The sequence below is a fragment of the Astatotilapia calliptera genome, chromosome 14 (assembly GCF_900246225.1).
Source record: "Astatotilapia calliptera chromosome 14, fAstCal1.2, whole genome shotgun sequence".
Taxonomy (NCBI): Eukaryota; Metazoa; Chordata; class Actinopteri; order Cichliformes; family Cichlidae; genus Astatotilapia; species Astatotilapia calliptera.
Window position 1 is genome coordinate 22,850,543 of NC_039315.1, and position 27,314 is coordinate 22,877,856.

Consider the following 27,314-nt stretch of genomic DNA (forward strand, 5'->3'; position numbering starts at 1 on the left):
GTCATGGTTTGGGCTTGCATTACAACAGTGCTGTTGGGGATCTTGTTAAAAATTGTGAATCCAGAAAAGTACATTTTTTTCCACCATGCAGTACCACCTGGAAAGCATCTGATTGGGAACGCCTTCATCAAAGTAAAGAAACCTCTCAGATAATCTGCCTGTTTTGTTAAAAATCTTAAGCATCTCAAGGTTTGCGGCATTGCTCTTATTTCCACTATCAGGATAAGCTTGCAAAGTGGTTACACTTTTCTAAGGCTTCTCTCCCACACATACAGTAAGTCTAAGTTCTGTTCGTGTATCACTGCAGTATTAATGTAGAAGCAATGTCTGACAATGACGCTAAAAGGTTACTGTTAATTAATCCAACAGTGTATGCTCCATTGGTTTGTACAATGGTGTTTAAAACAAGGCCTTGAGTGATAGAATTGGCTCACAGGGCATTAGGAACAAAAATGCTCCAGAAGTTTCCAACATGAAGCAATCCTTTGAATTTTCTTTTATGGTTTCTCTTCTATGGTTTGGAAAAACTAGTGCAGTGCTCACTATCACAGGCATTTTGGCATCATTAGATGTACGGTCACAGTCACAGTCTGGTAATTTATGAACTATGTGATCAGAACTGGTGACATCTTTATCAGGTCCCAGTCCCTCTAATGATGTTGCTTAGCAACAGGGAGATGACCCCAAAAATGAGACAACCACTCAAGCGTGAAACAGACAGAAATGGAGATCCCTTGGTTTATTATAGCGACATATGAACAGTACTGCTGTCGCAGGTCGATTCCCCCTGACCCCTCCCCTTTTGAGCCTTAACGTTGAGTTCTCCAACAGGAAGTAGCTAGACATAGTTTGTTCATCTTAGCTTTACTGTTTAGAATTATACAGAATTAGAATGTCATCGACATAATGTGAGCTATGAGCAAAAACAGTAGCCCACCATAAAAAAAAAAACTTCACCCAATTATTCTGAAAGATTTTCTGCATTAGAAAACTTTGTCAGCCAGGTGCTGGCTATCGCTTCATATTTACCTTACCACACAATCTTATCAGCATGAATTTTTTGGATTCTTAGTGTTGTACTAATGCTTTATTAACTTTAACACTGACTAGTTCCTTCAGTATGTTTGGTTCTTCCTGGTTGTCTGTTTTTCTTAGCAGGTAAATTTGAGGGAGCTCAATCTGCAGCCACACTCTACAGCCATAGAAATCCTCATCAAAGGCTGCCATCGACATCAAAGGGTAGACCTCTGTCTACTGGCTGGAAAAGGCAAAGGTTTCTCTGTCTCACTCTGTGCCTCCATCTGTCTGTATCATTCAAAACTCGGGGAAAAAGATCATTCCTCAACTCGCAGTGCTATCGATTTTCTCTTTTTATACATCTTTAAAAGTTTTTGTGTTGACTTAACGGTGGAGTGTGTGGTGATGATGCTGTCCTTAACACAAGGGTTGCAGCATATTTGTGCTCTAAGAACAACATAGCTGCTTTATGAAGTTCAGAAAACTTTTTTATGTGGATTTGCAACTACTTGAACCACAGACTGTATAACTGACTTGCAGCAGACAAATTTTCATCATGAACAAACAGCAGACTGAATTACGTCACCGCGTAAAGTGCAATTGGTTCCTTTCCTCCATCTGAAGCTGCATTACATAACGTTTTCTAACACGTTCACTGCTGGATTCAAGAGGATTTCAGCTTCTGTTCTGACTAACACTGCAGGGAAAGATTCCCAGGAAACCCAGCAGACCACGTGCACAGCTGTGTGTGCAAAAGTGCCTTCTGCTGATGTGTGTAGCACACGCAAGCGAAAGAGTTAAATTGCAGCCTTTCACGAAAGACAGAGACAAAGAGGGAGAGAAAAGATATAAGTGACACGAACCCGTCTTTTACCAGTGGGAGCTTCAAGGGAATGAAACGAGGGGAGTCATTACAGTATCATGTAAGACGAGATTTGAATGCTTAATAAGATATAATTGCAGCAGGGAGACATAGTTGCTAAAAATGGGACAATGGGGTTTAGGAGCTTGTCCTTTAGTCTCTGGATGGGTTCTGAAAGAAAGAAACGTCTGAAATCAGCACGGGCATAAAGTATTTGCTCGCTTTACTCGGCTCTGTCAGTTTGTCCGTGTTTGTTCTCGGTGGGAGATGTTTGACAGGGTCAGCTTGTTTGCAAAACAAAACATGATGGACAGAAAAAGAATATGGAAAAAACTCAAACAACTGCAGAAGTCATCCCCGCCTGCTGTCTCTCAGGGACTGTGATTCTTTCCCTCATGCAGGATGCTTTATTCTGACTACTGAGATGTTAATGGCCAACGTGCTTTCTTCTTCATTCAATACATGCATAATTTAACAGAAGGGGGAGCATTTTAGCTAGGCGTCTTAAGCAGACGAACAATAGTTAGTGTCTTGAAGTGGTGCCATTCATCTTTATCTTTAGAAATGTACCTGTCTTTGATTTCCTTTTGGCAGAAATAGCATGTGCAACTTGGCAAAATAATAAAAGAACATTTTGTGTGTTGTTTTGTTTGCATGTGTCATTGTAGGCACGAGGTTGTCATGACTGTGCAGTCTTGTCTGTCTCCTCTTTCTCTCTCTCTTTCTCGCAAACACACACACACACACACACACACACACACACACACACACACACACACACACACACACACACACACACACACACACACACACACGCTCATCCCCATGCACCTGCCTTGGGTATCTATTTCAATGCACCACTGAATGGATGCATTATATTCATCATCGTACATTATTCAGATTTGAATCAGGGTCTGTCAGCTTGCTGGCAATTCAACTTCCACATTTAATAGCTTGGACAAGAATAGCCTTGACAGCACATTGCTGTGATTCACTGAATTTCTATGGCACGCTGGCCACTGAATGTAACACCATGTTTCATTTTCCTAACTGGTTGTACTCTTTGAAATGTCATTACCCCTGTGACTTCTGCAGTGTTTTCTCTGTTGGTAGTTAATAGCTGCGGTGCCTTTCTTAATCAGTCTGCTGGCTGTTGTGCATGCAAATTCAATCGTAGTCACAGAAAACACAAAGCTGACTCAGGGAAACTGTTTAAGTCCTGAAGGTTCTAGCAGCCACAGTAATGTTAATCCATTTTTTGAAATTCAGGCGTGCGGTAGGGGCAGGGGGTGTGTGGTGGAAACAAAGTTGCTCTAATCTTCCCACATTTGTTTTCCTTGCCTCAAGCTTAAATGCAAGAGGAGATTGTTCTGCACTCATAATTGCTGGTTGCTAAAGTTCCCTTCTCATGATTTGATGCACAGCTAATCCAGTTTTCAGGTAGCATGTGTACGAGGCGCAGTCGTTTCACCCAGAGCCACTTGAGTTAAATGTGTCATTTTATCACACATCAGCTGATAGAGTTCAGAGTCACTCCACATCAAGGTACTTTTAAATCCTCAGTCGCAACGTCATGTGCGAAATGCCTACACATTCATAGACTCCCATACACTTGTTTGTGCATGTGCAGATTATCTAAAAGGAACATGTTGTTCTTTCGGCCATATTATGTTTATTCCCACAAGAACACACAGAAAACAGATGACATTCAAGGAATGAAAAAAATGACCTCACTTGAATGATAAATATACTAAGGTGCCAAAATGTCATAGTGAAAATCATTTTTAAAAAAAGGCATCAAATTAAATAAAAGAAATTACCCAAAAAATGGGGGGTTTTCTTTTGGTGATTTTAAAATTGCACATCATGTGACAGTATACTGTAGAATGAATGTAGAATTAATTAATGTATAATTTGGCTGACTAGAAAATACCCTGTTTTTCCTGTTACCTCATCCATGCAAGCTCAAGTGACCTTCAAGGACAAGTCTAAAGTTTAAAGGACCATAAAGTATATAATGTGAAACATCTAGGGCTTGTGTGATGGTGGTGAATTTGCAGACTGAATGTGTGTGCTCACTAAAAACGTGCCAGATTATAGGGCAAAAGCTGAGGGTGACCTTCAAAGGGGGGAAAAAGAACAGCAATAAGTTAGCCAGATGCTAAAGTCACGAAATAAGACATCCTGTTTATATCTTTAGTATATTTAGCTTTAATGCAGCTGAAAATATCAAGGTTGATTATCTGTAAGCTTTTAAAACAAACAAAAAAAAAACATAAAAAGGATACATGGAATATTACATTTTGCTTGAGGAGCATTTGAAATTGTCATATATAAAAATCAAGAGCATTTCAAATAGGATTTGAGCTTGAACATTACATATAAGTGTTGAAAGCTATATCTGGATGTTAGTTTTAACTAGAACTGACATGCATTAGCCAGTGGCGGTGGCTAGGTGGGAGGGTAGGGTAGGTCAGTGTGGAGTCCCCTTTATAAAGAAATTGTGCTTTATGTACCAGGGGCTTGAAATGAAAGCTTCATTTGCTGCAGTGGGCAGGTGAATTAAATCTTTAACCAACCATACCGTAGCACATTTATGCAGTTTTGCCAGCATTTGCCTTGTTGTTATTCTTAGTTTAAAAACCTGAAAATGGGTAGAAAATGAGGTACTAGCTGGTTTGTTTTGGGTCAAGGCTCCCAGTGTGTCGAGGACAGAATTAGACATCTATAACGAGAGACAGCACAGACGTGAGAAAAAGTGCGATCAAAGAAAATAACACTGGATTGTGGTTGCCGGCACACATTGCCTTCATAATGTTCTTATTTGTTTGTGCATACTTGAAGACTCTTTCCTTCTAGGTGAGTGAGATTTCTGACGCAGAAGAACAACAGTGACAGAGAAAGGATAATAATCTCCTATATTAAATCAAAAAAATTGCAGATAACAAGGTTCCATTACCACACAGAAGCTGCAGTCAGACACACGAGCTGAGTTATGAGATTATGCTTTAACGAAGCTGAATTAACACACTCTAAAATGAGAATACTGGATTCATAATAAGCCCATGGTAAGCTGTCATGGCTACCAGTTTCCGCTCAAGTTTACATTATACAACTTGAACTGTCAGAGTTATAGCAGTAAGTGGTCATTATTGTATATAAAAACACAATCTGAACCCCCCCACCTGTAAGTGTAGATATAGATACTGTACATGTGTTTCTCTGTATGTGGACTATTTGTCTACAAAACCAATCTATACTATAGATTGACACTCTAGTAGAGGAATATTGCATGAGTTGGTGGCTGGAGATATGTCTTTTATCTCTGAGTGCTGCAAAGGACCAAGCCGGCCATTGACCAAATGAAACCATATAATGTCATATGTCTTTATCCAAAGTTTTCTGGGCTTTTAGCTGTCAAACCCATCAGTCAGACAGTCTGTCAGCAAGTGGGAGCTCCTCTAAAGCAGCGGCTGAGCCATTGGTCTCCCCTCTGTCACCCCCTGAAACCCTCTCTTCAATCTCCTCATCTTGGCTCAGTGGATCCTGCTGTGACAGTCGGTTTAGGGGGTCAAACGTATGCATTTTGGGTTCAGGGCTGAGGAGGGAAAGCTGTGGCAATAACGGCTCCTCGCGAAGTTTAGCCGCCATCTCCTTGGCGCTGCAGGTGGGTGTGTTGGTCTCATAGACATCGTGGAAATTATTGTAATCTACCTCGTAGAAGCCCTTCTCTAAGGATAGCACTGGAGTGAAGCGGTAACCCCACAGGACCTCAGTGTCCAGGTACGAACTTCTTGCCTGACACGTCATCCCTGCCAAAAGGTAAAGACAGGTGTATGTACACACACAAACATTCACACAAAATCAAAGAGCACACACGACAGTCCGAGGGGTCCATACATGAGAAACCAGAGAGCCAAACACACACAACCAGAGTGGATAGGTAAGCACACAATGACATAGAAAGAGGCATAGGGAGAAAGAGCATCAGTTAATTATTCATGGTTACAAAAGAACAGCAAAGACGTGCATACTGTTTTCTCTACACTCCTATCATCAGTCTCCAATCATATAACTAGAGTATTTTTTTAAACACTGAAGTATTTGGCTAGTTTGTTGAGTTTACACATAAAAAAGACTGTATATATTCCATTAGTTGTGTTTTAATAGTAAGCAAATCTGAATAAAAATAGTACACGTCACATGCCAATATTGTGTGTGCACATGCTTTGATAGTCAAAAGGCAAAACAACTACGCATTGATTCATTTAAATGCTAAAGGCACATGTTAATTGCATGTTTGTAGCTTTTGCTCAGTAAAGTATTAAAGTATGGTTTAACACTGTGGCTTAACACAGGTGTGTTACTCAAATAGCAACAATAAAAGCTTGGTGTAAGTATAAGACTTGGGAGGCAGCATTCACAATATATTTTATAACAGCATTTCTGCTTGCAAAAGTGTAACTGGTAACACTAACAATATATAAATAACGTCCTCATTTTATGTTTGACAGCGTTTTAGTAGGTAAAGGTGAATGGCTTGGACATGAATTGAGCTGTGGTTTGGGGAAGGCCTCGAAGGGGACTGAAGAGGAAGAATTGAAAAGGGGAGGGACGGTAGGGCACCTAAACAAGATTGAACAGCTTGTAGGACTGGGGGAACCTATATAGATGAGAACCAGAAGGAGCAGTATGGAGGCGTGGTCCGGCTCGTGAAATTCCGATACTTAATCTCCAACTAAATAGCATTCCTTTTTGATGAGCTACATCCATGGTCTTGTTATTATACATGGTGGATGTGTGGCACAGCTACTGAAGCAGTGCAACTGTAAAAGTCCCTTTGCATGTTTTCTTTTATGACAAGTGCAAATGTCTGCTCATGTTTACATATCATTTGTAGGGCTGAGAAAACTGGCTAACCTAAGTCGAACTCTTGCTATCGTTGTCATTAGTTATAACTGTGTTTTTCTTCCAGTGTAGGTAGCTGGTGTGAAATAGCCTTAAAAATGTGAGCTGCAGAAAGTTAGTGGTGCAGTTAATACGTTCTTGTTAATAAATTAAATATGACCTAAAGCTAAATAGCAGCTAGCATCAGAAACCACTGCATTTTTTTTATTGAGGAAAAAATAATAAAACAGTATTTCACCATACCTCCTCATTGATAACTTTAAAGCAATTTTAAAATGAAGCATTTCAATATTTAATCATATAAAGTTGGGCTCAGTTGGGCTTATGAACATCCTAACCATTTCTCTGTGACAGTTTGGCTCTTCTTTTACGTCTTGGCAAAGGGGTGCCATACCCAAATAACTTATATTTACATAGATTTGTTTGAAATACTGCTCTTGGAATCTGCAGTTGTTTACTCAATATGCCTAAGGCTTATCAAGTTAAAAGGCATTATATAACCTTCAAGTGTTTGTATAGATTTGGGCCTGTATGGATGTGCTTTTGTCCTTGCATGGAACAAAGAATTCCAAATTGTATGGAAACCTGTCCACGCAATTTGTTTTTCAATAAAGATGTGTGCTGTACAATCATTCCACCCAGGAACAAAGAACAGTTCAAAGAAATCATTAAAACCCCAAATTACCATGGCATTCGTGCCCACAGTGAATGCATATAAACTTCTGACAGCAAAGTAAGTTTTCCCACTTCTCAGTATTCTGTCTGTTTTTATATCAGCAGCTTTGAAAAGTCTGCGTCAATTAGCTAATAAGACTTACAGCTTTTAAAATAGCCACAAAATAATCACTGCCACAACTTTCCAAGCTGGAGCAATCATTCACACGCGCGATATGTAGCTGTATATCACTTTAAACTGCAAACATCTGACTTTCCATCAATAACCTTTGAAATAAATAATCTGTATGTATGTAACATCCCCAAAAACATCAAGCATGGGATGAAACTGATATGGTATCTAGTGTGAGAGGAGAGGCAGGCTTTTGCACATTTTCTTCAGCTTTCCCTCTGGATATGAGTGGCCTACTTTCCACATTTAACTTGTGAAATATAGCATCTTTCAGTTCCTAATGACAAGAGATTCTATAGTGTATTTTAAGGTTGTTGAAATAGTATTTGATGTGTTTGTTTTAAAGCCCTAGTTTAGTAGTCTAAATCCATTAAGCTGTTCAATGAAGATCCTTAGTACCTTCTCCTGTTGGCATGTAGTGGTGCACAGGCTTTGTCATGACTGTCACAAAACAATATTTGACTTTATATTGGCCTCGTGGAAGATAGAGACTTCACAGATATAATTACAGTATTTTGCTAATGAATTAATTTAGTCCCTATTGTTGTGATCAGATAGTACTCCCCCCCCCCCCCCCCTTGTTTATTAGCCATTTTAATAAACAAAGACCCTCCTGATAGCCATGTGTAGATTGTTATTGTAAATTTCATTGTGATACATTATAAATATACAGTAAAAAAGACAACTGATGTTTCTTTTAGGATAATTTGGTCACTTCTGCAGAAGCAGTATCTGGAGATTTCTACAGCTTGTAAAGAGGACTCAGATTTGTTTCATCCATACAGTGAGTGCAACGAGTACATTTCCTCCAAAACAATGCCGCACAAATGTAGTAATCAGGGTGAATTAAAAAAAAAGGATTTTCCAAATGGAAACCATATATTTCATTGGTTTCCATTTGGAGGTGCAACTTTAAGTCTCATGGTATCATGCCTGCTGGAAAATGGAACAGATTCTTTTCCAAAGGAAAAAGGCTACCATGGAAAACTGCCGTCATGGAAAAAGATCATGACCTGTGAGCATACCATGACTTGAAATCCAGGTGGAAACGATTTGTTGAACTTGACATATCCTTACAGTAAGTGACAGTGATAGAGCCTAGAACATCATTGACACATAATGTATTAGTCTCTTCTAGGTGATTTTGTTTACTACCAATGTGTCCATCATGCAAATAGTTGTAGTAATCTTGCTAACGGATAAACCATATAAACAGTATCATCAAAAAAGTTAAATTGTAAAGGTCAAGTTGAAGGTTGTAACTTGACCATGTGTCTTGACTCTTTTGTTTTTGCCCTCAAGGGTTCCTGTCAGTACACACGTGTCCTCTGATGAACAAAGATGCTGAGGGCTTATCTTGTGACTTTCTTTCTACTTTTTGTTTGTGGGCCGAGGCAAAAACCTCGAGACAATCGACCATCCTTCTTCAATCTGAAAATCTGCTATTAAACATGCTCTAATGAACTTAACTGCTGATACATAGGCTGCAGGCTTTGTATTGTAAATCAAGAATCAGCCTCTATCAAAGAATCACAAATGATGACCAAACAAACAAACAAATAAACATAAACAATGAAAACCAACCAACTAAGTAAATAAAAAAATAAATAAGTAATGACTCCTGAAATGTCATTCTAAGCTTAGTTATTGTTTGTATTAAACTTTAATGGCCCCATCTCAGTGTTTGAAAAGATTGTTTGCTTTATATTAATTCTGGCAGCCTACAGTCATATTCACTTTTTTTCTTTTCATTTGTCTCTCTTTTCACCATTTGAAATCATATTTGTGGGTCCTGCTGCAGATATCGGTTTTATGAATTTTCTTGCAAAGTATAAAACAAAAAACAGCAGTGCAGACACCGTTGTTTTCACAAGCAACAATGATGATGATGCAATATTCTTTCTGTATTCTGAGAACTGGCATAAAAGAGGGTTTATTTTATATATAAATATTGTGAAGGACACAGGGGACAAACACACTATGTTCAGTTCAGTTTAGAAACACTTCTCATAATGACAGCAAAGTTTGTTGTTAGCAACATAGTGTATATGACTGGGCCTCCATCACAGCAAGTACTAAATAGAATGAAGCATGGTCACGTACAGTTTTAGTTTCCTAATATAAAACATCAAAACTGCATCTGCTGTATGTTGCTGACAACAAACCTCTAGTGGCTTTATTGTTTTAAAGTACCGCAGTGAGTGTTTTGTGAGTGAAGATGCTGTATGACTTTATCTCTTACATAGCTGTGGAGGAGTTTTGACCCACTCTTCTTTATAAAGGTGTATCAGTTCATCAAGGTTTGTGGGCCTGCATTTATGCTCAGCTTTCTTAAGTTCCTGCCACAGGATTTCAGTCAGGTTTAGGTCTTTTCTTTTTCAGCCATTCTGTTTGATTCTTTCTACTTGGGTTCATTGTCCTGTTGCATCACTCAGTTTGGGGAAAGCTTTCACTGTAGGACAGACTGACTCACATTTACCTCTAAAATACTTCGGTATGCAGTACAGTTCATGGTCTACTCAATGACTGCAAGGTGCTCAGGGACTATGAATGCAAAAAAAGCCCATATCATTAGCCCTACACCACCATGCATTACAGTTGGTATAAGGTGTACGTGTGGATATGTTGTGTTTGGTTTTTACCAACATGGTGCTATGCATTATATCCAAACAACTTGCTCTTCTTTTTTCAGTTTCTTTGAGCCTTGCACAATCTGACCTTGGAATTAATTTATTGGGATATCTACTCTTGGGAAGATTGGCAGCTGTCTTGAATGCTTTCTACTTGTGAATGATCTTTCTCACAGGAGATGATCAACTTTATGCCAAATTGACTAGATTTAGGATCATTGCTGTATTGTCGCAGGGCCATTACCTTACAATCTGAATCGCCTTGAGGCCACTGTTGTTTTAATTTGGTGCTATATAAGGAAAATCTAACTCAATTGAATGTATTTCCTCCAAACATTGTTTTAAACTGAGTGTTTCAGACCTGACAAATACCTAAAGCTCTACCTTTTAGGTACACACTTGCTGATGATCACTTTATCAAGTGCATTTAATTAGGAGCATCTAGCTGCTACTTATTCTCTGAGTTTATATGGAAACATCAAGGGTGTACCTTTTATATTAAAGTGTTTCAGAATTTTGGCCATTGTTTTGTTTGAATAAACTGTGTAATATATATTTCCTGCTTTGCAGTTCATCTAAGGCACTGTTATTATTTCTTATCATATCCCAATATGTAAAACTTTAGAATTTAAAGAGGGTGTACTTTCTTTTTACCGTGACCGTACATCTTAAATCTAGAGTCTGACTCAAAGTCACAGCCAGAGTGCAGCCAATGAGGAAATTACAAGCAAGGCACACTTTACTAAATTGGGTGCATAAAACGTAGTGCATGCACATGTAATACAATTTGCTCCCATGTTTTTAATAAATGTTGCCCCACATTTCCATAATTCTTGGCCACAGGATTCATTCCAGTGTTTTGATTCTCATTAAAGAAGCCACCCTCCAAAATGGATTATTGAATTGCACTGGACTGTGATGTAATTGAGAAGAGACTTTCCTCAAAAGTGCAACTTTGTAAAGGGATATTTTCCCAAAATCAGTCAAGACACCAACAGCGTCCTGTTTGTTACACCACAACATTTTGTAAAAGAAAAAGGAAAAAAAAGAAAAAAAGAAAGACGAATTTTACATCATTATTATTGTTATTAAGATAACTAAAACCTCCACTGCAAAGGAGGGTCAGCAAATTGCTGTTTGCAATCATTGAATGACTTCTCTCTCATGCTGTGTTGCAGCATAAAAGCTCAAACCAAGGCACCAGTATTCTCATGTCGGGTATGGCTATTTTGAGAAAGATAGATGGATATTTGTTAATTGAGTTAATACAATATGGATTGCATGTTTGAGTCTGCATGCCAATTAATGAAAGAAGACTGAATCATTTATTTGCACTTTGCACACAGTCTCTGTGTGCTCTTCTCATAGCTGACTGCACGGCAATGTTATTTGCCTACATATGGCGTACTTTCATAAAAACTTGATTGTACCTCATTGTCCCCCCTTTACAACAGGGCAGAGGTGTTTGTGCTGTTGACCAGGGAAGTTTGGATCTCTGCTCTTTGCAGCAAAATAGCTGGTGCGATGACCTCATTTTATGTGGGAGAAAGACTATCCTGTTGTGCTGGACTTCTCCATAAGCACTTATCACTTATATAGCATTTAACAGGCTCGTTAGTATCTACATCTATGGATATGTAGGAAGGTTTTCAATCAAATCACAACATTACCACTTTGGAATTTTCAAATAGGTGTCATAAAACTTTTTAAAAAAGGTTTTATTATTTTTATTAAATAGTATTATTAAAAAAGTATTAATAAGTACTAATAAGTACTACTACTACTACTACTAATAATAATAATAATAATAATAATAAGTATTAATAAGTAATTCCCATTAAGACTTTATAGAAAAGGGAGTGAGGGAAGCAGGGGTGGCCTATTTTTTTGTTTGTTTTTATTAAAGTAAAACCATTCCTTGCTTTCAATTAAATATGAAATTGATAGCTTTTGTTGCATCAGCTAAAGTGATCCAAAGTCTTGTGTAAGAATCTCATTCAGTTTAAACTTTATTTTAAACTCCAATTTAAATTTGGAATAAAAAGTGTGAACATGATTGCATAATTTTACTCATCTTATACTCATTAGACTCGGTTATTGTATCGTGACATTTTCCCACGATTTTAAGTTGACTAACTGTGAAGTGTATCATAAGCTGCTTTTATTTCAGAGAGCCGCTTTGTTATTGCAATTACACTTGAAAAGCAAAATTTGGTTTAATATGTCATGTTTGTGTTTTGCTTTTTTTTAAAAACAAAAAACAACAACAAACAAATAATGTGGAAGCACCTCTTGTAAGTGATTTCCAGAGCCTTACTCACCATTATGCTGCACACCACAGGCTACACAGCTAACAAGTAATGGCTGCGAGAGCATGAAGCCAGTTTCACCACCCACGTATGTATCGCTTCCAAAATATACGTGACGACATCCACGTGAGGTCGTACGCAGGATATTTTGTTTATTAATGACTTTTTATTAACGACACGTAAAGCCTGGGCCTGAGGTAGCTTTCTGTCTGTCACTGTGTTCTTTCTCACGCACAGAATGAAAGTCTCACATACAAAAAAGGAAGTGGGGGAGGGCTGGTGGATGGTCAGATTAGTTTGTTGCCTAGCGGTCAAGGACAGTGACGACATAACCCCTGCATGATGCCATGGTCTCTGCCGGTGAAGCGAAAGGTGATTTAATGCCTGAGTCAAGTATCAAGCAGTGTGAGCAGGAAGTGGGATGACTGCTGGTGCTTTGCAGGAAAAAGGAAATAAATAAATAAATAAGATGAAATAGAGCAGAAATGTTCACACGAATGCAAAGCTGTGTCTGGTCATATTAGGTCATTTGATGGTTTGTTAGAATTTTCAAAAAGCCAACTGTGGCATCATCAGACCGCTAATCACTGTGTGTCTCCTTTACTCATGTGAAGTATGATGCAATCCAGTAAAGTAAATTAGTAGCATGTATAATTCAATTAATTTAAAATGAGTATATTGTAATAAGTCCTTCAACAAAGGCCATTAAAAAAATGCAGGTTAGGCATATAAACAATACTTGATTTAGCCACAGGAACAAGTTAGATTGACAAATGACTTGTGTTGAACTTGTGGTCTTGACTGCAGTTTTAAGCTGGGAAATACTTTCTGGAACTTTACAGATACACCTGGTCATCTCTGCGCCATTAATGTAACCAGCCTGCAGCACTTTTCAGGACTGCTTGGTTTTTACCAAAAACACACGCCAACATTGCAGGTAGGTACGCTTCATTGAATTGAAAATAAACAGTATCAAAGGCAAAACTTTGAAGTAGCAACAGTAGAGATGCCGGTACAGATAAACATTTGTAAAGAGGTTTTAGAGTTTATTTGTCTGCCTCGGTTGAAGGAAGAAATATTTAGTTTTGCAGTTAAAGATTAAATAAAAGAACAGTCAACAACTGTTGTGGAATTAAGAAAATATACATTTCAAACAATTTATTGGCTCTAAACTGACCCATATAGAATAGGAAAGATATAAAAAAATGTCTTCTATTTTTTAATGCATTATTATTAGGTTTTAATTAGTATCTCTGTCTTTCCATCATTTCCAGTAAGCAGCGCTTACTGGCAGGCTCACCTTTCCTCTTTCGCCTCTCCATCCATTAATCCATCCTAGCTCACTGCTTGCAACATTTCCTCATCTCTTTTTTTATTGACTTATCCTCATTTGTATGCCCTCCCATACTTCCTTTACCCCTTCCTGATAATCTTACCCCCTTCATACCTGTGGCCTCCACCATTCCCTCAAGAATAACCACAATCTCGAACTCCTCCTTTTCCATTTGCGCCAGGGACATTTCCCAGAAGGGGCTCTTCTCATTTATTTCATGAGAGATGATGAGTGGTGAGACCAAGAACAGCCGGTCATCCCCTGTGTCAAAGCCAATGTTGATGTCAGTCTGGTTGAGCGGGATGAACTCCCCCTCTTTGGTCTGCTGTGAGCGGATCAGCTTTGCTCGAATCGATGCCTCCACAATGTGAGAGTTCCTCAGGTCGCCCACCCGAAACATCAGGCACATCTTGTTATCTCGCACCGATATGACAGCGTTGTGTGAGAACATGAGGGTCTCAGCACGGTTCTTTGGCTGTGAAATCTTAACAAACATGCAGCCCACCATCATGGCATTGACAATGGAACCCAAGATGGCCTGCACCAAAAGTAGTATAATACCTTCAGGGCATTTTTCGGTAATTACACGATAACCATACCCAATGGTGGTCTCCGTTTCAATGGAGAAGAGGAAGGCTGAGACAAAACTATTAAGGTTCTCCACACAGGGGGTCCAGCCCTCCTCGTCACCATGCACTAGATCCCCACGGATGAGTGCGATCAGCCACCAAAGAAACCCAAAGAAGAGCCAGTTGACTACATAGACCAGTGTGAAAATAAAGAAACTAAGACGCCAGCGTAGGTCCACCAGCGTAGTGAACAAGTCACTGAGGTAACGGTAGGTCTCTTGCACGTTTCCATGATGAACGTTGCATTTACCATCCTTTTGCACGTAGCGCTGACGTGGCTTCTTCACTGGGTCGGCTATCAGGTGGGTTCGCTCTGTAGAGATCTGAGGCTCCCTCAAATGTTTGGGAAGCTTCTTCACCTATGTGAAAGAAAAAAGACAGAGTGCTAAAGTAAGGAAAAGAAAAACGGTCAAAGAAATTAGGCATGAAAAGACAGAATTAGAGAGATATTTTACCCGCATTGATTTGCTCTGAAGAATTTGTTAGGCATAGTGTGCTGGAAGATGTATGTGTTAACTATCACTGCAGTATGGGATTTTCTATCAGGTTTTGCTAAGCCACACTAGAGGTGAGGGAGAGAAGATAAGCGAGGCAAATCAAATTAAGAGCCGTTACAAAGTCACTTTGTAGATGTCTATGTATACACAGAGGGCAAAAAAGAAACAGAGAGTAAGGACACAACAAGAACACAAGGACACTCAAGCCTTTGTCTATGTTGGCCCAGCTCCAGCGAGGCAATCTGGCTCCACAACTGTGCCCTGCCTTCCTCCCTGTCCCTTGTGTTCTTTTGCACTCTATGGAACATTTGCAACCTCGGATAAGAACAGATCTACCACCATCCTTTAAAAGACCCTTTAAAAGACCCTAAAAAAACTGATGTATAACTAAAGAATCACCTTACACTTGTAGGCATTATTATAATATCATATTATAATATCATATTTTGTTGAGTTTATTTATGGTTAGAAAAGGCAATGCTTCACAATGTAGCTATAAATTCAAACATGATTTGGAAAAAAAAATGTTTTTTTGGCCTCCCTCTTACACAAATAAATACATAAAAGACCAACATACACCAAAGACAATGTTTTAAGGGACCTTTCAGAAAAGCACAGGGACTCTTTATTGAGACATTGACGCTGTCAGATCTCAGTTGGTAAATGAAATGATTGTGTCAAGACGAGACAACGATTGTGTCTCTTTCTGCTAATCTTACACCTGCAAACCATTTCACCCCACAGCCACACGTTCATCAACAGGGAAGTTGCATCCATCATAGGGATGATCATTATCGTAGTTTAGTTGGAGAACAGCACAGTGTGAGCCACAAACAGTGTCCTTTTTGGTGCCTTTGATTGTAATGCCTGAAAAATAAAACCTGCCGGATTTTTATTTTAATTTTCAAATCGTTTTACTGTGTCAGCTGCTTTTTAACTGCAGCTGTGCTAGGTCACATCTATATACTATTGATTTTCTAGATATAGATTTAATGTAATCAGTTTTTAAGGACCATTTTGAAAAAGAAGAATTGAAAGACTATTCTTATTGATCTGCATTGCAATTAGTGGCTTGATGACCGTGCGTTCACTAAATGTCAATGCGGTTCCTTATTACAGACCATAGTCAGGGAAAATGCATCAAACAGTCATGCAGAATGCAGTCGGCACACCGCTTTTTAAGGTAATGCTTTAAGCGTTTCTTCTCTACTGACAAGATGACTTGACGTATGGCCGTGTTTTCTCGAGTTGTTAAACGCTACTACAGAGGTTTTCAATGAAAGACAGCCAAAACAGGCCTTTTCATTTCCACTCTTTGAGCTGGGTTAATTGAGTGATAGATGAAGACATCACAGCTAGTGCTGCCCAAACTCCAGCCTTTGTAGTCAATACTGTCCCTGGGGGTGATGGCCCTTAAAACAAATTCATTAGCTGTCTCTGTTTGGCACTAGTAAGTACTGGGAGTTTTCTCTCACTGAGCCTCGCCAGACAAGGTTGAGTAAGCTGCATAAGTTTCAATCAGCTTGGGAATTCAGGATGGATAACAACTCCACTAGTTATTTGGGATGGCTGTTTTTTTTGGTCATTATCTTCACTGCCAGGTAAACTGAATTAAACACTTATTTAAACTACTAAAAAAATTACACTTTGGTAGCCTTAATTCATGTTCATAGTACTTATTTTATCTATTCAATAATTCTACAGCATATCTACTTTATAGGGTAGATAAATTCTTAAGTTCTTAAGCATTTCCATAATGCTTTCCACAATGCTTTGTTTTCAATGTCAGAGCTTTCCATATTATTCATTCTTATCTTCTCTCTCTATATCTCTCATCTATTTTTCTACCCCTGCTTTCCCAAAAACGAGGTCTCACCTCCACTCTCTCATATAGTTTCTCTAGTATTTCACAGTTAATCTCTCCCAGTTGTTTAAATATAAAGTAATACAGATTGGGCAAAATACAGTGTGTGTACTGTGCGAATACCTGTGCAGGGGTGACGCCTATCTCCATGTTGTGGTCCATTAGGACTCGGGAATCTCCTGCCATCCTCAGCTGGAGCTAACCTGTCGAAAATGAAAAAGTGCTTCATGGGATTTGTTATACTAAACATATTTCCAGAATGGTCATTTGTTTTTTTTTAAATAAACCAATGCGACAAACAATAAAAGGTCATAGCTATGTTACTGAAAGAGTACATACTGCATTGTAGGTACATTCTCAGGCTTTTTACATTTCAACCCCTAGGTATTGCATAACAGATACAGGTATTGTGTGAACACATTGCATTTAGTTGCATCCATTACTGAAGCTGATTTGGTCCGTGTGCAACTGTAGCAAGATTTGGGTGCTTTGGAAAATATGTTGGTCATAACTTTTGCAGACAGGATTTGTAGGCGCAGCCAGTGGTTTAAGGCTGTCTGGTTTATGTTCACAGGATCTCGACTCTGCTTTTTGTGGATTGTTGACCTCCAGCTTACACTGCGGCAGTTTTCTTTAGCACCTCCAGATCTGAGGCAGTGGTTTTAAGCTAAAAAAAAATGGTAGGTTCCAGACTGGGAAGGAGTTGTTGCACCAATAAAGTATCTCAGGCCTGGTTCAAAGGAGGGATGAGGGTCCAGCTTGAAATTAAGAGGTGGACTGGTGAGAATGAGAGGTGAGTTGAGTGAGTGTTGATTTGTTGTTTCTTCTTCACTCTTTTTTTTCTTCCCCCCACTAACTGTGTTTTTACACCATTCTGAATTTAATCATTAGTTATTATTAATCTCTGGCAGGGTCTTTACCTTGCAACATAAAGTACCTTGAGACAACTGTTGTTGTGGTTTGGCACTATATAAATAAAATCTAATTAAAACTGAATTAAACCACGCCTACAACATATAGGTAGAAAATGAAAGAATAACATCACCCATGAAAGTGCACTGTTTTACAAAATAGACTCAATAAAACAAACTTCAAATGGTTTCTAGGTTCACTCTTGGATCTCAGTAATTCAGGAAGTACTCAGAATAGAGATGGCACATTGAAAGAAGACAATTTGGGCAACAGCACGCTTCCTGGACACTTCTTAAGGCGAGGTGTTTTGAGCACCCAAAACACTTGGCCTGAAGAGGATACACTTAGGAGCTCATGTCTCATCTGGCCTGTGGCTGCATAGAAAGAAGGTGTGTCTCTGCTCAGACTGCTTCTCCAAGACCAGAACTCAGATAAGCAGAAAATGGATGAATGGCTTTGAAATCGCATGAATTTGTCATTATGTCAGGGTTTGCCAGATGGTATATTAAGAGATCACAGAAAGCTATAAGGTTAAAAAAGGTCAAGCCATTGCAGTTGTAATTGTTGCAATATATTTTTTCAAAAGTCTATATAAAGATTTCTTTCATGTAGGCATTTCCAGGGATGTACTTGTGGGGGGAAATTACTGTTATGGCAGCTTGACTTTGCTGCGTAGAAGCAAAAGTAAGCTTATTTTTGAAGAAAACAAAAGATATTCAAAATATAAAGGCACAAAATGTCTTTATTTTTTACCCCTGTTTAACTGCTTGTTAACCCAAATATCTAACCAACAAATCACAAGACAGCAGCTCAATGTATTTAGGAATGCAGACATGGCCCAGACATTCAGCTAAAGTTCTAACTGTGTCAGAAATGAGGAAGAAAGGTGATTTATGTGAATCTGAACGTGAGACAGCTGCTGACCTGCTAGGATTTTTCCCATTTTTCCTGACCTTTTTGTTTTTATATTGGTCAGTAAAACACATAAAATATCCAGTTAGTGGCAGTTCACTGGCATAAAATGTCTTGCTGATAGTAGAGGTCAGTGGAGAATGACCAAATGCTGACAGGGAGACAACAACAACTGAAAAACAAAGCAAAAAAACAAACAAACCAAACACTCATTACAATTAAGTTATGGAGAAGAGCGTCTCTGAATGCACAACATGAAGCAGATTGGCTACAGCAGCAGAAGACCACACAGGTCCCAATTATGTCATCAAAATTAGAAAATGCGTCTAGTTGTACCAGTTAAGTAATGCAGCCCATCTGAGTATTGTTGCTGATCCTGTTATCCCTTTATGACCACAGTGCACCCATCTTCTGGTGCCACAAAACTCCAGTCACCTCAAACTGGTTTCTTGAATGACATTGAGTTGAGCTTTAATCAGTGAGAACACAGCCATATGTATTTATTAGTATTTAGCTCAAAAAACTGCTGTAGGTGATCACCGCCAAGAAGAGCTAGCATCATGGCCGCACGCTGCTAGTTAATGAACACAGCACACTGCCAAACTAGAGCACTGAACGTGCCAAAATGTTTGCTGACAGTGTAGTTTGCATGTTTTACCAATAACTGTACTGGCAATGCACTATCTGCATGTAGCAAGTCAAGCATGAATATTTTTTCACGGTTATGTTTTGGTATACACAGCGCAGGGAACATTTGAGGTCAAGACTGAATCACAAGACAGGATGTGAGCATTTGTTACATAAACCTAACCACACTGAGGATATCAGCTGTGAGGCTGAGCATTTCCATGAATTCAGTTTCTTGTAAACTAGGTTTGACAAAGCAAATCATTTGTGCATCATTTCATGCACAAAATAATGCACACAAATGGAGGACGTGAGGGCAAAAGTCAGCACCTGAACAACCCTGATGTGCTCGCTTAATTTTATTTCCAGTTCAGACTCATCAAGTAAATATTAAATATTTGACTATAACCACCAAACAAGACCTAAGTAAGGGATTAGCTGACCTCATCACGCTGGAGGTGACCCAGTGCCCAATGCTGACCAATTTGCCTGGATGATGAGGCTCAGCTGCACATTTTTATTTTAATGATGTCATTTTCCCAAAGAGCAGGCTCCTCATCGCCATCGTTGCCAGTTCTTGTGACTGTGTGTACCCACTCGCACACACCGCTCTCTCGATAAAAAACGAAACAACAACAACAAAAAACCCCGAACACTGCTTTCACTCTATTCATCATCCTGCCCATTAAATTTAATGATTATTCTCTTAATCAGTTAGTGGCAGAGAAATAAGCACCTTCATCTGTTTCCTTCCCTTTACATTCATTCCAATATAAAATGAGCATACATATTTTCTTTGTGGTTGTTTTTAGCACAACTGAAGCCAGTAGGTGATGTGCTGTGACAGCCTCCGGTGCAGTGTGATGCGGTTTTAAAGAGCTTTTCCTCTGCTGTTGAGTTGTATTACAAAACAGGTATTTTTAAACATCTGTTGTGTGAGGTCCAAAGTGACAGGGAAAGTAGAAAGGGAACACTTTGAACGTCTCCTGAATGATGTGGGATTTAATTACTGCCACTACTATAATTTTAGAGGGAAGTGGTGTGTATGTGGGGTTTCAGATGAAGCCCTAGTTTTGGAAGCAATCTTACTACACCTTTGGAGCCCCAAAAGAGGCAATTAATTTATAGAGCCCCTGGGTGTTATTTGAAAATCAGATACTTTTAATTTGCTCAAAGAACAAGGGATACACGGGGCCTTGAAAGTAACCAAGCAAAGGAACAGTAAATTACCTTTGTGGCTCGTTCTTGACCTTAACAACACCTGACATTTCTTTGCCATCTGTCTTTGATGTTACTTTATTTGATCACTGACAAACGAGGGGAGGGAATACAAAAGCGAGCACAGGGGAAGTGAGAGGACCACGTCACAAACCAGATCCACACAGGAATGTAGTGTTGACAATGTTCGTCCAAAGCAAAGGGCAGAGTGACGTGACAGGCATCTGAGCAGAGAAAACACAGACAGACAGACAGACAGACAGCAGAGGTGCGCACAAAGCTTTCAGCATAACTTGCTGAATACATTGCAGGGGTTGCAAGGTCTCACTTTCTGACTCGTTTTTTTTTAGGTTCTCCCATGAATTAAATATGATTCCCCAGAGATTTGTGAACTCCAGACCCGTGTGCGCTTTCAGAAAGGCTGTAATTGCAGTGTCTGCTCGCAGTTGCAGATTCAACAAGCCCGAATGAGAAGTGTTCGAAATGGATACCAGCTGGGGTGTTTTATCTCAGCGCTTTAAGAGGGTAACAAGCATTTATCTTGTTACCCGAAGAGTGACAGGATGCTTTGGTTGAATTGTGTTTGTGTCCTGATAACAAGAGCACTCATCTATTGTGTTTAAAGCCAAGAGGTACTAGTAAACCAGGCAACTTGCCTCCTAAGGGATATCTACACTACATATATTTCCCTTATTTGCTGACACCGCATGCTATAAACAATTATCCATACAGAGCGCAGCAAAATGTGCTTTGTTCTCCGTCTAACCTGTAGCAAGCACTATAATTTCCCCTCAGGGGCTGACTGGTACTGAATAGAATTTGCTTTGTGATTTAATTTCCTATATTTTCCTGAACTTCAGAAACTTGTATTGTCAGCTTTGTGAAGTAAGAGCGAGCTTGTAACTGAGCTAAGAGAGGTTCACATCAATACTAATCACCAACATGCAAATAAAGCCCTTGAATCAGATCCAATCCTGAATTATAATTCTTACTTGATCAACTGTTTGGTTCAGTAATCCCCCAATTTCTTCTTTATTTCACATTATGTGGAGATTATCGATTGTGCTTTCCTTATTTCCTGTCTGAAAGCTTTGCAATTGTGCTTATTTTGGAAATGCTGACGCTCGCCCCAGTCAGGAATAACTTTCAGGATCCAAAATAAAAGATAAAATCTGCAGTATTTTTAATACAAATAAAACAGCATGCATTTTTAGTGACTTCACACTAGACTTTTACCTGACAGTGGTGCTTCATTTCACCATTCCTCATTGACCTTTCTGCTGAGCATGACAGGGTTACAAATGGCAGCAAGATATGCAGCAAACACAGCAGTATCCCTTAGCTCAACGGTAAAAACAGGACTATTGGAGGATCTCATCCATAGATTTTGAGCTCATGGATGAGTGTTTTCTGTTGTTTCATCAAAAAAAGAAAGACAAATGGTGCTGATAGTGAGAAAAATAAATAAAAACACAGGCTGAGGATGAAGAATAAGAAAAAATAGAATAAAAAGAGAAGAAAGGCAGATGTTGCTAATTTTGTGAAGATGTTTTTAGGATTATCTTAAGACATTAAGACGTCAGCTAGATTTAGGTTTACCAGTCCCTGCATGGTAAAGATATCTGCACTGGTAGAGTCTTTCTACAGGAGCACAAGAGCTTTGTACTTGCTTGACTGTCCACGCTTCTCCACTCCTCCCTTCAGTCATGGTTACTGGACCTGTCATGATTATCCAAGGCTAAGACTGGCCCATAAAATAACATGGCTTCATCCCTATCTCTGCTCACTTATGACACTTTGAGGTCGGGCAGGTCAAATGACTAAAAATGTCCCCAGCTAGTTTGTCTCCAGGCTCTGCAAACACACACACGCACACACACGAACTTACCAACTTACCATGTACCATTTTCCCATTATGCCCGATAGTGAGCTGAGTGTATCCAGTTGTGCCCTTCCTTCGAATGACCTTCTCCGGAGTGACACTGCTGCACCAAGACATTCCATTCACACTGGAGAAATAATTTTCCTAATGATTCATCCCACTCTCTCACACACACATCCTTTGCATCACACCTTCCTTGATTGAGTCTTTTCACTACTGTACAGTTTTTACAAAAAATTCACCAAAGCCAAAAATGTCAGTCTTCCACTAAGATGAGCACCTTTACAAAAGAAAAAGTGATGGCCATTTCACATTGCTGCTGAAGTGGCAGTCGATGGGATTAAAACCCAACACCTACTGGAGCCAAATCGCACCCTCTTCAACCATGCTGGCCTGAAGTGTGAGAGACGTGATGGAAACAGAAGTGAGATGTGTGAGGCAGAGAGGTGGATATGCTCCCTAACACCCCCTAACTTCTTCTGTGCAGTCTATAAATTGGACCCACTGATACAAATTCTCTGCATCCAAAATCAGTCTTAGTGTACTCGCTTATTAATCCTCTGCCTCATCTAACTGTAGAGGACAGAACAGGAGGGGAAGATGAGGTGAAGTGAGGCCACAAGCATGGTAGGGGTGGGGCTGCAGAGCCGGGCAGCACATGGAGAATGGTGGAAGAGCCAAAGGTCATGATCTGGATCAGAATTCATAACATGCTTCACTGTGTCCCCGTGCTTGTCCCTTTGAGGATGCTCCTTCTCCATAGTCAGCACATACTAAGTCAGAATGAAATGAGATTAGGGTCTGTCAGTTGCATGTTAAAAAACAAAAAACAAAACAATGTTGGGTATAGCAGCAGAGTAACAAGGTCTCTGCTCAGTTTTTTGCTGACGTGTCCTTCAGCGGAAAGCTCAAACCTCTGTTTCTGACAGCAGATGACATGCTGTGAGTGAGTCCAATCTGCATAAATGTGAAGCAAGTTGGTGTCGAAGCAAAAAAGCAGAGCAATCTTGAAAACATTCTTTCAAAAGATGTCAAATTAAAAAAGAACATGGTGTCACTCCATAGGCCTTAACCGTGCAGCACGTTGCTCTTGCATCTCTGCTAATGAATGGTAAATGTACGGAGACTTTGCAGATCCATCATCTTCCTCTTGGTGATGGATGCTCACATCCCGTGCATAAAACCTGATAAAAATCACTCTGATCCGATAGAACAGATCCGAGGTGTATTTACATTTTCATCCTTTTTGACGTTATTATTGTAATTTTTTTTCGAGTGCTCAAAATTAAGTATGTGCATCAGCAGTATGTGCTCTTCTGTATAAAAAGCTGTATTTATCACAATGCTGATTAATGCGCATTGTTCTTACGAAAAGAGAAAGGAAAAAAACATGGTTACACAATATGGATCGAATTTAGTCAAGCTGTCATTGTGTCTGCAAATGATATTGATGGGCATTTGTTATACTGGCCAAACAAAATAGCAGACTGGTGCATTTCAAACTAAACAACATCCAATTCTGCCAGCATGTCTGAAGACAGATATTTACAAGTACATGCACCATGTAAATGTCCCACAATGCAATTGCCCTTGTGTGATTTAGCTAACTGGCCTGGCTTGAAATGTTATCCACTGGATATGAGACATCAATGCACATCTCCTACAGACTGCAATGCCTGACAAAGGCAGCCATGTGCATAGTGCAAGCATTCTCCCTTAACATAGTAAATAAAGGATAGTGCAAGCAATAACCTGCTGCTAACAGAAAGGAGCGCGGCCCATCATGAACATGTCCACTTAACCTGCAAATGTGACAATTTTTCACATTTTTTAAAATGTAGCCAGTGACAGAGTACATTTTACAGTCCTGTTGTTAAAGAGGTAGCTTTGCAGCATTAGTTTTTAATCCTCTCACACCACCTGGACAGCATATGTTACTAGAAAGCTCACTGAGAGATGTTCAGAGCAAAGTGTCCTGAAACATCCAACAATTTTTAAAAGATTTCTTGGCAATTACCCACGTACAGAACAACACTGCATCAAGCTACAAGATCCCTAAAGCTGTTTTTTTCCCATTCATGATGGGTAACCCTAGGTATATGTAGAAGTGTAGACATGCTTTAATGTTTTTTATGTTAGTATAGGTGTGCTGGACAAAAAGACAACCATGACACAAAGCAGTGATCCCTGAAGCAGTCATCTCATTACCAAACACAGGGTGAAGGTTTATTTGTGTTGTGTGTAGGCTGGAGCAGCAGCAGCAGCAGTCTCATGCACTCTATCAACTTTATGTGTGATGAGACTATAGAGAAAACGCACGCTCTGTGAAGTTGTGGCAGAAGCAGAGAGTGTGCCATGTTATAAATCTGCTACATAAGCATTGTAGGTGCCACTTTAACATACAGTGGACAAGCACCGATTTCCATTGGTTGCAGATTTACGAGCACATAAACAGAGTGATTGATCTTCCTGAGGGAAAGACTAGATTATTTAAGAAATTGTATTCAGCACATCTGTCTCTTGCAAGTAACACAAGCATCAGATTGCTTGCATGTACAGCTCACAGAGTGGCGGGGCTTTGAATTATAGACAGTAGTTTATCAAGAGCACAAGCTAAAACTGAAGGAGAATTTATAGATGGCAACTAGTTCAGTAGGGCTGCATAAACAAGGCATCTTTATGTAGATCTATAAAAAAATAAGATACTGTAATTCTGAGCTGCACTCGGAGATGGATGCACATTTTCCAGGGTGTGTGATACTAAAAAAAAAAAAGAAAAGAAAAGATGCAAAAAGCAAAAGAAAGACAGACAAAATCTTCACGGCTGGCTAATCTCTTGACACAAATGTGCCACTGTGGTATTAGAGAATCGCGGATGTGGTTTTCTCCCCATCCCCTTGAGACACACAGTCTTAACAAAATAAACACATCCAATTAATTATTCACACTGTCTTGTCTTTTGAGAGTCTCTTTAGATCCTGCTGAGCATTATTCCTGCCCTTTGCCCTGTTTTGTCCACTTGTTAGGGAGATCTGAACACGGGCTTAGTAGGAGGGGGAAATGAGGTGCACAGCCATGAATTACAGTTGCAATGATAGCCCTATGAGGTCAAAGGCCTATCTATCAAAAAGCATTACATCACAGCAGTTCACACTTTCCATCTGCAGCCTTGAAATAGCAAATCACTGTTCAAGCACATGCGAGAAGGGTCACGGTGAATTGCAGTGATTAAAAGTAACATCGAGTGTGGCAAATAAGCAGGTTTTTGTTGCAAATTTCGGCATTAGGATATCACCCCGGGCTTTCCCTTTTTCTGGGTTTGAGTTTGAGTGATGTGTAAAAATGTGGTTAATGATCAGAGCATCGGCTTTAGTATTCCTCCACATTAAAAAATCATGATCGAGTCTGCACATTGCCTTGACACCGTCTTCCCGATGTGCCTTGATGAGACAATACCAGGACAGACAGGAGCTTTAGAGATCAATTAATGTGACCATTAAGCCCGCTGCAATGTCATCAAAGTTTTACAGCAGCAACTCTTGAGATGTGTCTCCCAGAGAGTCCGCCATACAGTAAGGGAGGTTGGGGAAAAAAAGTGGGGTGCATGAGACATTAAAGCGAGCAGCTGTATAATCTCCAGGCCAGAAAAGAGGAATTATTTTCTCTTAACACTTTTGATGCAGTCTGCAATATTCATACCAGCAGCTATCACGACCCAGTGTCCTTTGCTTCATCTCCAACTTTTATAGAATGTAAAAAAAGAAACATGCAAAGCCCAAACATGCTGCGCTGCATGTTGGACGTGCGAGACCCCCTCCTCTACACACACGCGCGCACAGTCACACTTACAGTAACACACAGATGCACGTTCACTTTAGGTTCGCTGCTGCGCTTGTAAAACTCCTGCATTGTACTGAGAGAACTACAGCACGGAGCCCAAATAGGCACAAACAGTAGAAGCGTTGACAGGCTTTTCTCTGCTTGCGTCAGAGATATTCAATGCCTTTTTGATTACCCTGCCCCCTGCAATGAGGGGATGCATAGTGATGATCTATATATCACTGCAGTGACATAGGATTGGGGTGGGGGTAAAGGGGGGGGGAGTGCAAGATGTGGTGATAAAGGTTATTGCTGAAGTACCATAAACATTTTTCTTTTCCCGGTCTCTTCCTCTTGAATTAGCTTACATGTTCTCTTTCAATCGGCCATTGCATTCGCTGTTTCTAAATAGTGGATATTGGATTCTCACAGTTTTGGATTTCTCCTTGTAGTAATGCACACTTTTTTTATTTGTCAATTCTCAAACAAATAATGCTGTCATGCTATGCCATTCGCAGTCAAACTGAGAGAAGACAGCTTGGACGAGGTGCCACGGTCGTATCATGCATCAATGGCTTTAAAAACCTCCCCTCTCCTCTTTTGCCTTCCTCTCCCTGTCTCTTCCTCTGCTTTTTTTTCCCTCCTCCATCGGCGGTGAACGACGCTTACCTTCAGGTCTCTGCAGGAGTAGCTGGCGGGCTCCCTTCGAGGCATTTCACAGCGGCTCTTCTTCCCAGGACTGCACGCTCCTTTCCTGGCTTTGTTCAATAAACAACAGCCCTCCTGCCTCCCTCCTGCCACCCAGCTCCTTCTGCTCTTCACCACTCTCTATCTACTCCTGTGTGAGAGGGGGGTCTGTCTGTGCTTGTGTGTGAGGGAAAGAGGGAGTGAGAGAGAGAGAGCTAGAGGTAGAGTGGATGCGAGAGGAGATGGGAAGGATGTTAATATGTATGTGTTTTTTTTTCCTGTCTATTTTTCCTGTTCCTGTCTTCTCACTTCGACTGAGATTGTACTCTCCGTCTCTCGGGATTTGTCCTTTATTGGAGTG

General features: G+C 39.8%; 1 protein-coding gene across 1 annotated transcript; it reads right to left on the bottom strand.

The window, feature by feature from the left end:
- Positions 1–3,534: 3,534 nt before the first annotated feature.
- On the bottom strand, positions 3,535–27,314 carry kcnj5 (potassium inwardly rectifying channel subfamily J member 5). The gene is made up of 4 exons (XM_026192452.1): positions 26,936–27,314; positions 17,020–17,099; positions 14,021–14,894; positions 3,535–5,691 (listed from the first exon to the last, which is right to left on the bottom strand). The coding sequence occupies exons 2-4, from the start codon at positions 17,080–17,082 to the stop codon at positions 5,306–5,308; spliced, it is 1,323 nt and encodes a 440-aa protein (XP_026048237.1). The 5' UTR covers positions 17,083–17,099; positions 26,936–27,314; the 3' UTR covers positions 3,535–5,305.